This window comes from Scleropages formosus, chromosome 8 (genome assembly GCF_900964775.1).
Source record: "Scleropages formosus chromosome 8, fSclFor1.1, whole genome shotgun sequence".
In the NCBI taxonomy this organism is placed as follows: domain Eukaryota; kingdom Metazoa; phylum Chordata; class Actinopteri; order Osteoglossiformes; family Osteoglossidae; genus Scleropages; species Scleropages formosus.
This window is the reverse complement of record NC_041813.1, coordinates 22890516-22905623: the sequence shown is the minus strand read 5'-3', so window position 1 is coordinate 22905623 and position 15108 is coordinate 22890516. Positions and strand designations below refer to the sequence as shown.

General features: G+C 46.5%; 1 protein-coding gene across 1 annotated transcript; it reads right to left on the bottom strand.

Moving 5' to 3' along the window:
• Positions 1 to 2321: 2321 nt before the first annotated feature.
• tbxta (T-box transcription factor Ta) lies at positions 2322 to 6602 on the bottom strand. The gene is made up of 8 exons (XM_018757090.1): positions 6418 to 6602; positions 5473 to 5737; positions 4661 to 4795; positions 4484 to 4545; positions 4016 to 4077; positions 3578 to 3748; positions 3003 to 3126; positions 2322 to 2732 (listed from the first exon to the last, which is right to left on the bottom strand). Exons 1-8 carry the CDS (start codon positions 6600 to 6602, stop codon positions 2474 to 2476), a joined length of 1263 nt encoding a protein of 420 aa, XP_018612606.1. The 3' UTR covers positions 2322 to 2473.
• Positions 6603 to 15108: the final 8506 nt, after the last annotated feature.

Genomic DNA, 15108 nt, shown 5'->3' with positions numbered 1-15108 from the left:
TGATGAGGGGCACTACAGCACAAACAGGAATTCGAACCAATATCCTTCAAGTGGATATAGTCGCTCTATGATACAGGTGTCTTTATCAAAGTGTAGTAAAGTGTACGATATCGAGGGTACCAGGTGATCAAACCTGTGTCTTGGGCATTTTTAAACTGCTGTACGTTGAATTTCTTTAAATGTTTAGCGGTTAAAAATGCATGAAATCGGAGGGAAAACTCTTTTTTTTTTGTTTTTGGATTTGTGTGAGGTAGGAGTGCTTGTTTGAAGAGGTCAGCAGATACACATATATGTGACACACAAGATACACTAAGATTTAGTGTAATTTAAATCAAATAATGAAATTTGAAAGAAGTTTGAGTTGGTTAAGTAATGATTGTTTTGTGTAATGAATTAAATACATGAGGGGAAAAAGGGTCAGAACCTTTATTTCACAACTGCTGCCATGCAGTGCAGAAGGTGAGCCCTAGACAAGTGTAAACTTTTATTTTTATTAATATTGCACTGACGAAATGTCCCGTTACAGACAATTCTCACCTATAATTTTTCCTCTTCCTCTACCATATGGTTTAACTATTTTTAGGGTTTTATGATGGAGATTTCTCAATGCAAAGGAAGTGTCTGACACTCCCGTGCTAGATTTGACAAACTCGTGTCGCTGGCAGGTACCTCTGGATGTGTTTTCTGCCCTTGCCCTCTCCCCTTGCTTATGCTCTCATATTAATTATGAAGCCCTTGCGTTAAGATTCTCTTAGCAACTTTGTTTTTATCGTCATTTTCTTCGCCCTGGAAGCCTTGAAAATGCTTCCATTAGTCAAAGTTATATGTAATACCCCATCTTTTTTTTTTTTGTGTACTGAATGTGGGCCATATATATTCATAAAGTCATCATTGTGATACGTGGTAAAAGGTGAGAAACTCATTTTGTTTCTTTATGAATACACAGTAATTGGATAAACATTTTATTCCGTGGTGCTTGGATTTTTTTTTTTTCCTTTTTGCACGTGTTTGAGTCGCATGTGCTTCATGTGTAGTTTGATAGTCACATCATTAATGTTGTTTTGCCAGATACGCCACAGATCACTAGACAGCGTTGGAAATCAGCATTTAAGTGTCGTTTATCTCACGTGTTCATCCATTTTTAGGAAGAAATCTATACGTCTTCAGCAGAACTAATTGCCAAAATGACATTGTCCCTCTTTCCTAATTCTAAGTATTATTAGATCTTGGTTAAGTTGCTGCTTGAAGCTTTAACCTTGGACAACGTGTTTTTGCTACATCATGTTTGTCGATTGGAGATGAAGAGTATACATGTTGTGAGAAATGTTTTGGCAGGAAAAGTTTATTCAACAGCCGTTTTAATGTTCTACATTTCACATGTCGTGAGCCAGACAGGATTTGCTCGGAGGTGGACTTTTGTTTAGATTTCCGGGATCTTGAGTCATCGATGGGTTGTCAGTTACGTGCTTCGCACAAAGACGTGAAGGCAGCCCTCGTTTGAATGAAAAATAATTTACTTCAGAAGTACATAAATAAAGCTTACATGGAGACAGGCACATATAAACACAGTAAAATATGTACAGATGAGTCTTCCTCCATAGCTAAAAGCACTAAAACGCCGAGGAGCCACAGCGCGCTTTGCAGACGAGGCACCTCGTCGCTTCTCTTTAGATACTAAACGCGGAGGAGGAGGCCGGTTAAGTTTCTCTTTAGCCTAAAATGTTAATTTTGCATTTAACGTAACGGAGAAGATACAATAACATCGACAGCTTCATCTGCGGTAGCTTCTTCAATTTAGGAAAACGATGGCGACGCCGAGGATGCTGGTCCCACGTGGGAAGCCAAACGCTTTGAGGAGGACCGACCGCAACACCGACTGGCGGCGTGGCTGGCGCCAGCGTGTCATCGGTTCTGTGTCTGACAAAGGTACGGACGCTTGTTCGACCGTCCGTGTTCGGTGACTGGTTTTCCTGTGGAGGAACGGTGCAGAACTGCGTACGCGTATCATTATGACGAAAATTAGGTTTTCGGGTACGGTCAGGCAGCGCCCGGAGACCGGGCCGCCACACAGGGATCGTTCTCGGCGCTTCCTTTTTGGTTCGTCCTTGGTGCCCGCTGGCGGGACCCGCTGGATTGGGACGTCAGGGCCGCAGTTGTCTTTTGTTTTTTTTTTTTTTTGCTGGTCGCCCCTTTGGCGTTATGGAATGGACAGTTACGGAATGGACAGGATACATGGCGGGAGGGATCCACCCACGCTGTACATCAAACGGGTTCTTCTCCGACCCGAGCGGCATCTTGTTTAGCAAACTGAGGTCTCTGGGAACTCCCACTCAGTTGGGACAGTCTCTAACACCCACGAGTAGTGGAGCTCCCTTAGGGGGGAGGGTGTTGGGTGGGGGGAGGGGTTCATGCAGCGAGGCCTTATGGGCTGTAGGCGGAGGAGTTCAAGGGGCCAGAAAGAGACGCCATGTGTTCAATAGCTCTGCGCTACGGGGGTGCTCCAGGAGGCCGCAAGCCGGGCAATGGAATTCTCAAACTGGGCATCGCCGCCGCCCACCTCGGCCAGGCTGGCGTCGTACATGGGCGACGGTGAGGATGCCGGCAGGGAGGAAGCAGCCAGGCCCGAGTAGGACACCGAGGGGCTGCGCAGGAACTGAGATGTCAGCCCACCCGTGGGGGAGCCCGAGGGGTTGAGGGACGTCCCGGTCACCGGCCACAAGCCTGCATATTGGCTGAAAGAACAGAACAGGAGCCTTAATGCAAAGCCCCACTGCAGTAAAAGGCCATCCTGACCCTAAGCCTGACCTTCTGCGAACACACAAGAGAGGGACCCTGCACTGGTGTTACCTGCGAGCGTGAGGCTAGGTGGGGTCGTGAAACCCACAAAGTACCCTTTCCCGCACAGGCAGAATTACACGACAGTTGTCTAAGTAAAGTCCCTGCATTACAAGCACAGAGGCCAACGTCTTGGTTGGCACTGCTCTAAGCAAAGCAAACCTCACCTAGGGTTGGATGCGGCGCCGGCACTGTGAGGGAGCGCACCCATCCCGGCTGAGCTGGGGACCTGCAGAGCTGGCCAGCCGTCATGGCTCCCCAGACCAGGTGAGCTGTTGTCCATGTAGTTGTCTGGAAGGACAAGGAGTTGTGAAAGACGTCAGAAAACAGCCTAAGCCCCCCATTTTTTTTCTTTTTTTTCTTTTTTCTAAACTTTACTGGAGCACCTGGGAGTAAATACCATGCTCAAGGATACTATAGATGCAAAAGAGTGGGGTTTGACCCAGCAGCCTTCAGGATACAGGTATGTTGAATTCCTTCACCACTACACCACCCGCAGCCCTGTACGTCATCTGTGTACTGCTGACAGGTACAACTGGTAGTGGATGGCAGCAATGTTGCAAGACTATGAAAAGGTTTCAGAAATTAATCTGAGTATTCGCACTAGGTGCTAGTGCACATTCTAGGTGAACCGTTTTCCCCTTCAAACCAATTAAAAGTAATGAAATGACCGGTTCTGGCTTTTTCCAGTGATCTCAGTATTGTCGAGATGAACGGGGGAACAAATAGAAGCGGTCTTTACTCGTGTTGGCGCTGCGGTGCGAGTAGTGACTGGGGTACGGAGAGGCCCGGTGGGCCCTCAGGCCGGGGTAGCGATCGCAGTACGAGCCGGAGGGCAAAGGACTCCCGCTGAACTGGCCAGGGCTGCTGCTGGGACAGATGGGGTTGTTGCCGGACAGAAACCAGCCGCCAACTGCAGGGTGGAAATGACAGTTATTTACACGGGCAGCTCGTGCTACAGTTGTTCGGGCAGCTAAAAGCAGCACGTTCATAATAACCGCTCTATGGTAGTGCATCGCGCTGCTTTCGTGTTCTGTGTTGTGTAACAAAGAACGAACAATCAGACTAATAACAAATAAAAGTTTAAAAAAAAAAAACAATAAGAAATTTTTTTTGTATAACACATTACCAGGAATAAGTAAGTGACCAAGAGGGGCACATGAGTCGTGGAACACCTTACGTTGCGCATATCCGGGCTGCTGACCATCCCCACCGTGTTCAGCTGCGTCTTTGTGGTCACTTCTGTCAAACAAACACAATCGCAAAGGTTGTTCACACAAAACGCGATGGAGAAGCTGATCAGATCCAGATGAAAATGCCACCTACAGCAGTAGTGAATTCGGCATCGTAAATATCTTTTTATGGGAGTTCTTTTTTTTTTCATCTCCTCAGTTGCATTATCCTAGCAGTTACCTATAGCTGCTGCCTTTCTCCATTGCATATTTCCCTGGAGAAAACTGGTTTGTAGCTGAATGCATTTTGAATTTTAAGCCCTCTTTGTGTTAGGGGCGGTGCACTTCTGTTTATTCCCGAGTTGATCGTTGCTTTAGAGAAAAGAATCTGCCAAATTTACAAACGTATATGTAACAGTTTTATCAGGTTACGGAACCCTTCTAACCCTAATTATAGCTGCGAAAACTACGAATACCTTTCTTTTGCATCCAAGAACGCCTTTGCGAATGGATTGTGCTTGATCTTCAGCGCAGTGATCTAAGGGGAGGGGGCAAAAAGGCATTATTTCAAACGTGAGGAGACGGTGTCAAACGCTTCCTCTTAGTCTCTTACTGTTCTAAGAGCAAACGATTACCACCATAACAGAGTTCACCTCTTCATTCTGATACGCTGTCACGGCAATGAACTGGGTCTCCGGAAACGACCGGCTGGTGATCATCTTCTGAATGCCTCCCACCTTGACAATGTGTATCCGCGGCTCGTATTTGTGCAGGGAGTTGAGCATGATCTACGGGGCACAAGGTCGACATCAGAGGGCCGAGACATTGTCCACAAATCCATTATTGCGTAGCCTGTAAAATCCCCAGTGTGTTTTTATTCACGTGACACCTTTGTCCAAGGCGACTTCGGTACCAAATAATGTTACTTTTACGGCCTTACCCATTTGTTCAGTTGGCTATTCTTACTGTATCAAGTCAGGTTGCGTCAGTGAAAGGTATTACAGTAGGAGTGGGATTTGGGGGAAAAACACCCGGCTTCAGTTACAGTCAAACGCCTACTAAAAACCAAAGAGAGCACCGCAAGGGACAGGTTAATAAAACTAAATTATATAACATACATCGAAATATTACTTTGATTCTCAAATGCATAAAAACTGTAAATCCTGGAAGTAATTTAAGACCCACTGGGGTTAACTGTGTCTGAACTTAAGAGCACCACTGTAAAAATACCCCAAACTCGTATAAAAAGCTGGGGAATCACGGTAAGTGGCTGTGTGGGTCAGATAAATAAAGCAATGACAATAACAGCATGGGTGGGAGAAAAAGTCATTCAAAAAGTGTGTGCGTGGATGGAAGTGGACGTTCTTTACTATAATAATGTGAATATGAATGACAATGAAGGCGCAGGGCCAAGTGACCGCGCTCGTAAGGCGGCGGTAAGACTCTAAGAGCAGCCTCGTCTCACCTGTCCTCCTCCGTTGAGCTTGTTGGACAGTTTGACTTTGCTGAAGGACACGGGCGTCTTCATCCAGTGCGCCCCGAAGTTGGGCGAGTCGGGGTGGATGTACACGCAGCTCGGGCTCTGCGGCTCCGGTTTGCCCCCCGGCACCCACTCGCCGTTCACGTACTTCCAGCGGTTCGCGTCCGCCGCCACGAAGTCCAGCAGCACGGTGTACATGGCGTTGGGGTCGAGGCCCGACACGCCGACCCGCAGCACGGGGAACATGCGCCTGTTGAGGACACGACACGACACACGGCACGTGGTGGCAGCAGCGCTCGCGTTTTTCCTTGGCGTTTTCGGCACTGTTCGATCCGTGTTTTTGCCCTACTTAACAATACGGCTAGTTTCTAGTCGGCGACGGAGGGGTTCGGAGCCGCCCTAGTCGCTAGTGGGAAGGATTCCGCTTCGAATCCCACTCCGCTCAGTACTTAGCAGCTTTAACAAGTGTAATAACAGCGTAAAGTTGACCATCAACACCAAGTAGCCTCGGCCGCCGATATATACTGTATAATCAACGGTTTCAATACGAGTGAGTTACCCAAAGTACTGTGTACGTGGGAGGGAGGGACACAGAAAGCCGGTACACCAGCATTAATGTCAGTTCCGAAAATCATGCGCTCGGAGCCCGCGTGTCTTTTCCCGCCGCCGGTGGCACAGCGGGCAGCGCAGCGCAGCGCCGCAAATGAAAGTTTCAACTCCGCTCTGTAACAGTACACCCGTAGCAGTAGTAACGCAGTTCAATTTCGCATGCGCTCCTTTATTATGGAAACATCGAGCAAGATGATTTTCAGCGCTTTTCATCTCTTCTTAAAGGTCGCGAGTGGAGTGGCACATCATCATGTCATGATGATGATGATTCGCGGTTCATACGCTCGCTCGCGCGCTCCGACGCTGCTCGCCGCCACTTACCGGCCCGTTTTGGTCACGATCATCTCGTTGGTGAGCTCCTTGAACTTGGCCCACAGCTCGCCGTCCTCCAGGGCCACCCTGATGTCCCTCTCCGAGGCGTCGCCCTTCTCGCTGCCCTTCTGCAGCTCGCTCTCCACGGCGCTCAGCAGGTGCTCGATGCACTGGTCCGCGCTGGAGGCAGTCATCCTTCCCGATGAGCGATGACGGATACGGGCGCTCCTTCCCTTCCCTTCCTTCCCCTTCCTTTCCTTTCCCTTCCCTTCCCTTCCTTTCGCTCCGCTCCGCTCCGATCCTCTGGTGGAGACAATGGTCAGCTCGGTTGACCCCAACGTCGTGTTTAAAGGCCCGCCGCTGCGGAGCGCGAAAAGAGGGCGTGGCCGCTGCTTATGGGCGTGGCTTCGCTTTAGGTCACGCCCCCGCCCGGGTGGCCAGCATGTGTGAAGTAGCCTTCAGGTAGTTCCCTCACTACTCCATAACCATATTTGACGATCATACTTGGAATTAATTAGGACAGTTAATACAGTTTGACAGGCGTGGATTCTGTGGGCACCACTGCACATTTTTGTCTCCGATTCTGATTTCTTCATTATTAAGTGCCTCCATTTAAAGTGCATTCTGTGATTCTTAAACATCCCTGTGGCTGTTTTAAAAAAAATGCCATGTTACTAATAGCCGCTATGAAGAACACTTGTCAGCAAACGAAGGGATCGCTGCCAGGTACAAGTGGTGCCCGCTTTGACCCGGCAAACGTGCAACTCATCTTTTCTTGTCGAAACACCTGTGACGTAAATGGCCTGTTGAAAAAAGACAAAGGTTAGCATTGCCGCCCTGTACTTGGCAAGCTCTGGGTGAATACAACGTGAAAAATGAATTTTGCTTTATTGGCTGTATCGACAAATGGGGATTCGCAGCCAGCTGCCATGTCTGGATTGTGCCCCGAATTTCCATAACTCCGTAACATCTCCACTGAATCTCTCTCTTTGCAGCCTGTCTGTAATTAGAAATGCTAATCTTGCAGAAAGTATCCAGTTCACCCAAAATAAACAAGCAGTTAAGGCGTGAGTAACATTTGTATATTTTATTAAAAACTCGAGAATAAAGTAGAATTTAATACTGACGGCAAGTAAAGAATTCAGCGTCTTGTTAAAGAATTAAATTTATTTTGCTCACCCTAATAACATTTTTCCATTTTTCTTTTACTTTTTGTCACCATGGGTATCACAGTGGTTAAAGCAGTTATCCTGCAGTAAAAACCCCAGGGTTTGAAGCCTACTGGAGGACCCCTGATGGAGATACTTACCTTGAATTACTCTAGTAAAAATTACTCTTCTGTATGAATAGGCAAATTGTTAAGGAGCTTAGTGTACAGACCCTATGTTTAGCTGCCTTGGAGGAAGTTATAAGCTAGATGAATAAGTGCTTTCTGCAGCTTTTCTCTGTGATTTTAGTTTTGTTGTTTGTTATTTTCCATTAGTCTCAATTCCAAAACCGATTATTAATTTTTCCCATTAGTTTCAGCTTTGTGTAGTTAATATCCATCTCCCCCAGGGCCGCTCCTCTTCACGGTGAGAGAGAACAGATGAACCAAACGTGTATTTAGTGGGGGTTGCGTCCGCCTCCTCCGGTGGACCATAGTGCCCCCAGCCGTGGAGGCCTGTGTAAGAACCTGTACCAAAATTAGTGGCAGCGCACATGGTCTTCAAAGGTATATTTTTGTCTCTTTCAGAGTTTCTTCCAAGTTTTCTGACGAAGCTGTCCGAAGCAAGGGCCGCGATGCGTGACTGCATTTACGGCCCACTTCCTGCGGTTCTACCCCAGGAGGTCATAAAGGGGGATCTGTCACACCTTTGCACCCCGGAAAGGTAGTAGCACTGCTCTTTTATGTGGTACAGAGAGGGACCTTTTTGTTCTGGACCCCTAGACAAGCTGATCTCGGCTGCTTCCGGGGCCTGGACCCCACTCGCGTCCTTGTCTCCCACAGAACCGCTCGCTGTTCGGTATAAATCACGGGTCCTGGGTCCAAGGTCGACGCTGTAATTGGGCAGGTCGATGTGACAAAAATAAGCCGATTGTTATGATGCGAAAGCTTTAACGGTGACGGGCATGACAGGATATGTGCAGTAAATTACAAAGAAGATCACCATGTTCAAACATGCGTGTCAAAATAGCAGGTGTATAACTTATTCCTTAACAACATATTACACATATTTATCCAGCCCTCACACTAATGCAGAATTTGTACTTGTTTCCCTTTTCAGTGTTTAAAAAAAAAAAAGAAAGTAAGGTAATTTTTATTTATTTATTTATTTTTATTTATTTATTTTTTTATTTTTTTTTTTTACCCTTTCCTTGTGTTTCAATACAATTCACAATTACTTTTTACATCATATATTTTTATATGGTTTTTAATCAACTTATTCACGACACCAAATACAATTTAGGTATGTGCAAACATTTCCAGAAAATTTAACGTTTCCTTTGGCCTTATTAATCTTTGCCATTCTTTTCCAGAACACCAATATTCCTAACTAGACAGCCTAACTGAAGTGGTAGATGGAATAACATGTTTTTTCGTGCTATACGACATGCTAACAGAGTCCATCTTTGATGAGCAGATTACACTAAAGCAGAACATTTTCATATTATTTCTTCAGCCATAAACAGGTAAAATGCTAATTCTGCTGGAAAAGGCTCTTCGATTCAGATGAAATACCGGATATGTGTAGTACGTTACTGGCAAAGTGAGACACAGCACAACTTTATGGACTTTGGTGGCTTTGGCAGTGATTTCTGTAAGGGAATAAACGCCGTTCTGAACTTTGTCTCCATATAAATGACCAAATGCGATGTGTCCCTGTCTGCCGGACGCCCCGGATTCCTGCATTCGCAGCGCGTTCCCCTCCAGCATTCACAGAGTTAAGCCTCGCCAGTTCTTCTGGGCCACAGCATATACACACTTAGGTGCAAAATATTACAGAGGCCTGGTATTTCACAAAGGGAGCTGTTATTAGATGTAACATATTTTCCAGAGGACTGCTTTGGTCCAAATAAGTAAACAAGGGGATGGGAATGAATCAGGCCAGAGAAGCAGGGCAAACGCTCAGCGAGGACTGCTCAGTGCAAACAGGCGGTGTTGGGAAAGAGGGAAAGAGAGGCAAGCGGGAGGAGGAGTGCGCGGCCACCCCCCTCGGCAGGGGGTCAGAGGTCGATTCTGGCCGTGCCGTGCCAGGTTTTCTGCCCTCTGAGGTCACCGTATTCCTTTCGATTCCAAACTGCCGGCTTTGGGTGTGAGCAGATTATGCCCTGGTATAGTCGATGTCACCCCCTCAAGTGAGGCACACACCGGTTCCTATATTTCTAAGCATACTTAGGTATGCGTTTACATTTTTTAATTTAGCTGACACTTTTTTCTAAGGCAACTTGGTGTTAAGCCACTCACAACTATTTACCCATTTATGCAGCTGGGTAATTTTAATGGAGCAATTTTTGGAGCAGGGGCATGGTGGCACAGCGGGTTGGTCCGGGTCCTGCTCTCCGGTGGGTCTGGGGTTTGAGTCCCGCTTGGGGTGCCTTGCGACGGACTGGCGTGTCCCCTCTTCCTCCAGCCTCACGCCCTGTGTTGCCGGGTTAGGCTTCGGCTCACCGCGACCCTACATGGGACAAGCGGTTTCAGACTGTGTGTGTGTGTGAATTTCAGGGAAAGTGCCTTACTCAAGGGTACTACAGTAGTAGGTGGGATTTGAACCATGAACCGATGATCTTTGGCTCCAAAGGTAGTAGCTCTGATACTGTAGACATTGCCTTCCCCATACTGTTACCGTGCTGTGCCTTCTAACGAAGGGTGGTGTAAAGCTAGACGTGTCGCTGTTGGGCAGCAGATGAGGACCGACGACACTGAGCTGCTTACGGTCAGTGTGTGTCCACATTGTATGACACTGACCCGTGGGTTTTCACACACCGTTTTACCTGCTGATGTGGGAGCAGCTTATGGCGTCATCCACGGTCACAAGACGTCAGACAAGGTGCCCGAGAGCCCTCGCAGCGGACCGGTCATACTACTGACTTTAGCGTTTGGGTCATAAACCCTGTAATCCTTGTCCGCTGGCCGCTGTTGTCTCCCTTCAGTCGGCCATTGGCAGCTCCTCCTGGCTTTCTCGCGGAGAAGAACCGGTCTGTCTTTGTCAAATCACTGCGGCACGTCTTCAGCTTCGCATAACTGGGGATCCGGCCCAATAATATGAATGACGGGCTTTTCTTTGCGATCGTGGGTGGGCTTTTATTTATCTGGGTCACCGCGTTCCTCGATTTCGAAGCAGTTGCGTTTACGCTCGAGCCGAGTCTTCGCTGCGGTAGATTGTAAAAGAGCGAAAGTTTCTTCAGGGGGCGTGTTAGAACTGAGAAAAGCAGAAAAACTGAGGGAAAACCTCCACATGCGTACTGTACGTATATACATGCAGACTTTGTACAGGCATGAACCGTTACAGCCTTACTGTGCTTGCTTTGCTCTTCCTCTCAACACCGCTGTCAGTGCACATGTAGACGGGCCTTGGATTCGTTCCTTTTGGCTCCGTTTCATTTACAGTTTAGGAAAAAGAAACATCTTGTCATGCCTGCCAACTTTGAATGGGATGAAAATGTCACTTAGGACTGTCATTAGCTAATCATTCAAAATCATAATTGATGATTCTTTTTTTTTTTTTTTTTTTTGTAATAGGACAGACCTATCTCACAGAAATCGCTGCAATGAATAAAATGTAATGCGTTGTGCTCAGCATAACTTATTTCTCCCAAAATCACCAAAGACCCTGTGTTTTTTTTTTTTAATGAACTAAATAGGCCTCGCAGGTCCACTATGTTAATTTTTTAACAGCACGAAGTCGTCTCGCCGGGATCAGGCGGGCTTAGAGCGCAAAAGAGCCTTTCGCACCTAGGCTGATATGACGTGCTAGTAGTCCACAGTGAGCGTGTTCTCTTGGGCCCATGTGGAGATACCGATTGGACCCCCTGTGACAGGTGCCCTGGGAGGCTCATTCTCAGGGCCCACGCGGTGCGGCACACTCCCGAGGAGCAGCAGGAGACGGGAGCGCGGCACGCAGCTCCGGGGCTTCCTCCCGCCGCCGTTTACCGCGGGTCGCCGGGCCACGCGGAGCCTTGCGCCTGCCTTTCCTTCAGCAGCAAGTGGCGTTCCTCGGCGTTTTTCACCGCTTCCTACCTATTCGGAGTTTTTGCATTAATGGCTGCTTCCCAGGCGGCACGGCGGATAAGGACTTGCAAACGGCAAGCTTCTGCTTCGAATCCCCCCGCCGCAGGGGCCTCGAGCAACGTAGCGCATCGCTCCGGGAGAAACATGCGGCTGTAGAAGTGGGTGAAACGCCGCGAGTTGTTCTGGATGTGCGAGCTCAGACACTTGTTAATAATAACCAAATAAGATTAAAGTTTCCACAAACAATGATGCATTGTCTTCCTGCGTGGAAGCCTGACAGCCAAGGTGTGGGAACTGCATGGAAATGAGGGGCCTGGTGGTCACGGGGGGTGGGGTTGGGGGGGAGCAGGAAACGCCGCAGTCACGGCGACGTCCCTATACGTTTATTCTCTTTCACAGATATTTTATATCCCTTCGTAACCAGTGGCAGAGGATTCTTCCAGCTTTTTTGCCCCCTATTCATTTCCTATCCTTTCTGTCATTAGTTGTATGTTCTGTCACAACATGCGTGTTTTTGTCTATCAGCTGAAACAATGACAATTTTTTTAATGCATCTATCTATCTAGTGTAAAAACTAATAAATTCAATAAATAATCACAAATACAGCAGAGGACATGTTTACATTTAGGGAAGTTGTATGAGTGACAGAACAGCAACAGGTAACGGTCAGAGCAGTAATCATCAATGATCGGGAACGTTCTGTATCGGTGCGAGCAGGTTACCGTTGGCCGCTTCGCCCTTTCCTGGCCAGTTCCACAGTAGCAGTGAGTCGCACCCCCAAGTATGACACGTTACCGTTTTCCCGACGCGCGTAAACGCAGGAAGGCGCCGATCCGAGACGCTTGTCGATCGTCGCTGTGCAGCGCGCCGACGCGGCACAAGCCCGTCGCGTCCAACGGCGGCCGCTCGGCTCGCCCCGGAAAGAGCCTCGTTAGGCTCACAAGTCTAATTTGCGTGTTTTGAGTCTGGTGCCCGTGGGACTCGAAGAGTAGCTAAAGTCACTGCGGAAAAGGCAGCGAAGTCGGTTTCCTCCTCCGAAGGAAGGAATCCTCCTTGGGCGTTCGCACCTCTGCAAGATGAATGTCTGCGGGTGTGGGTTTCTGCAGCTGGAGCCCGCGGACACCCGTGTGCGAGATGGCGCTTCTGACCCCCAGCCCTCCGGCTCAGCCGGCGTCCTTCAGCTCGGAGCTAGGCCTCTCCGTCCGCGGCGCTCTCCGTCCGCGGCCTTCGCGCCACGGGCTGGGCCCGCGGGTCCATCTTTTACGTCATGGAGCACACATTATACATTGCGTATCGGCTCCGTGATTGTTAGGGTGCAAGTCATTTGGATTGAGTTTTTCTTCCGGTTCATATTTTTACTTCATTCATGTTTATTGGCTGTTATTGATTTATTGGTTCGTTCTTATTTATTTTGTTTCTCTTACCTTTTTATTATGGTTTATATTGCATGAGATACCGTCAGTGTGATTTCACTCCTTCCAGTTTTTTTGTAGTTATCTTTCCATCCATTCATTTATTCATTCATTTGAATAATGCACTGCAGTGGTTGGGTTAACCATTTAAATTGGCGAATGATTGATAAAACAGATTAATAAATCTGTAGGAAACAGTGATCGGCACTAGAAACAGAAGCAAGGTGTATCGAATCGATATGTCTCAACAAATATCATAAATAAATCACACAGCCTAGTCTGCCTGGTTCACGTTGGGTATGAGAATAGTTTTCCCTTTCCCGTTTACTGAAAGGTCAATAATACTCTCTTATGTTCTTTGCAGAATTCGGTTTTATCATTTATTCGTTTGTGTATTTAGTAACATTTTAAGTAAATAAATAATGCATATGAATCAAATCAGAACAGATCCTGCATTACTTGCACTGATTCGTTTACATTTAATTTAAATTCATTCGTTCAGCAGACACTTTTTTATTCCAAAGTGACGTACATGTCAGAGAAAAAATACAGCGAGTGCATTACACCACATTGCACATTATATTGATTCCTGACATTCATTAAAATTCCTGGACTTCACAGCGTCCTAAGGCCCGCAAGCCTCCGGACGAATGTGCGCTTTGTAACCTCAGGACACAGTCAAAGAGGACAAAAGGCCAGCGGAGGCCTTGTTCTAATCCTGGTTTTATGGGAAAAAAGAGTAACTTTCCAATTCTCTGAAATGAAATTTTGCAGTATGTGAAATATTATGAAGCGTCAGTTTTTGAAAGATACTGAAGCATCAGACAGAGGTCTTTTTTTTTTAAGCAATTTGGATCGGTTTTCTTTCGAATTTTTAACAAAAGCAATGCATTTTATGCTGGCAAAAATATTCTTTTAAAAGTCTTCGGTAGGCCTGCTTGTCATTAATGGCTGGTATGCTGTGGCTCAGGCTGAAGTAAAGGCCAAGTTTGTGTACCGTGGTAAACTGCACGATATTCTGGTTTCGCTCGGTCATATTTCACTGACGCTTCTGCCTGGAAAGTGAGAGGAAGTGACGGGTACGTTCCGGCAAACGATGAGCAGCTGAATGAGGAGAAGCGGCGGGGCTCCATGAGGTGGGGGAAGGAGCTAGGGCAAGAAAGAGGGGGTTGCGGAAAAGAGGTAAAAACAAATGTAAAAGCGGAACGGGGAAATCTGGAGAGTCGACAGTGCTTTAATCTGAGCAAATACTTTTGTTCGATACGTTAATCATACATTAAATCCCAGATTTAAAAAATGATTGCGTTCAGTTTCTATTCAGATGAATACGATATATCTATATATTGCGATATATCTATTTTACACCTCTCTTTCCAGTTATATTTACAGAACTGTGACAACACCATAGAGAGACAATTAATACAGTGAAAAAATGGAGATGCTTAAAGATACTTAATACAACAAATGCAAATAAAAAAGGCAGTTTTTAATGGGGGTTGTTAAGGGCAGGGCTGGTTTTACAGTTTCCAAATTTCACTAATAAAAAAGAAAATTTAACTTCAGCTCTGGAAAAATTAAACAAACTTGTTTATTAATAGTAAAGAAGCGGTTTTAATAGAAAATTGAACATCTGCCATCTTATATATTATGTTAACACAGCATAAGGCATCACCCCCCTCCACGTGTCTTTGTAGGTGACGTTTTCTATGAAACGCAGTAAAAAGTTTGTATCTGTTTGATCCCTTAACCAGCTTTAGTTTTGAAAATAAGTTTAGTCTTTTCAGACATTGAGCTATAAATTTGTGCACACACAATGTTCACATGCATGTCATAGAGAATTTATTAATTTAAAAAAAATGTAAATTCAAATGTTATTTTCCTATCATTATCTGTATGTATCTGTATCTAAAATGACTATTGTTTTTTCGCACATAGTCATCCTACAAGCCAAGTGCTAATTTTTGTACTGGAACAAAGACACTTCAGTGAACCACATATTTGTGGAAGGGGCCGCTGGTGTGGGCCGGGGGACCGAATCAAACTGTTTGTTCAAAGTCTTTTCAATAGTTGGTTGAA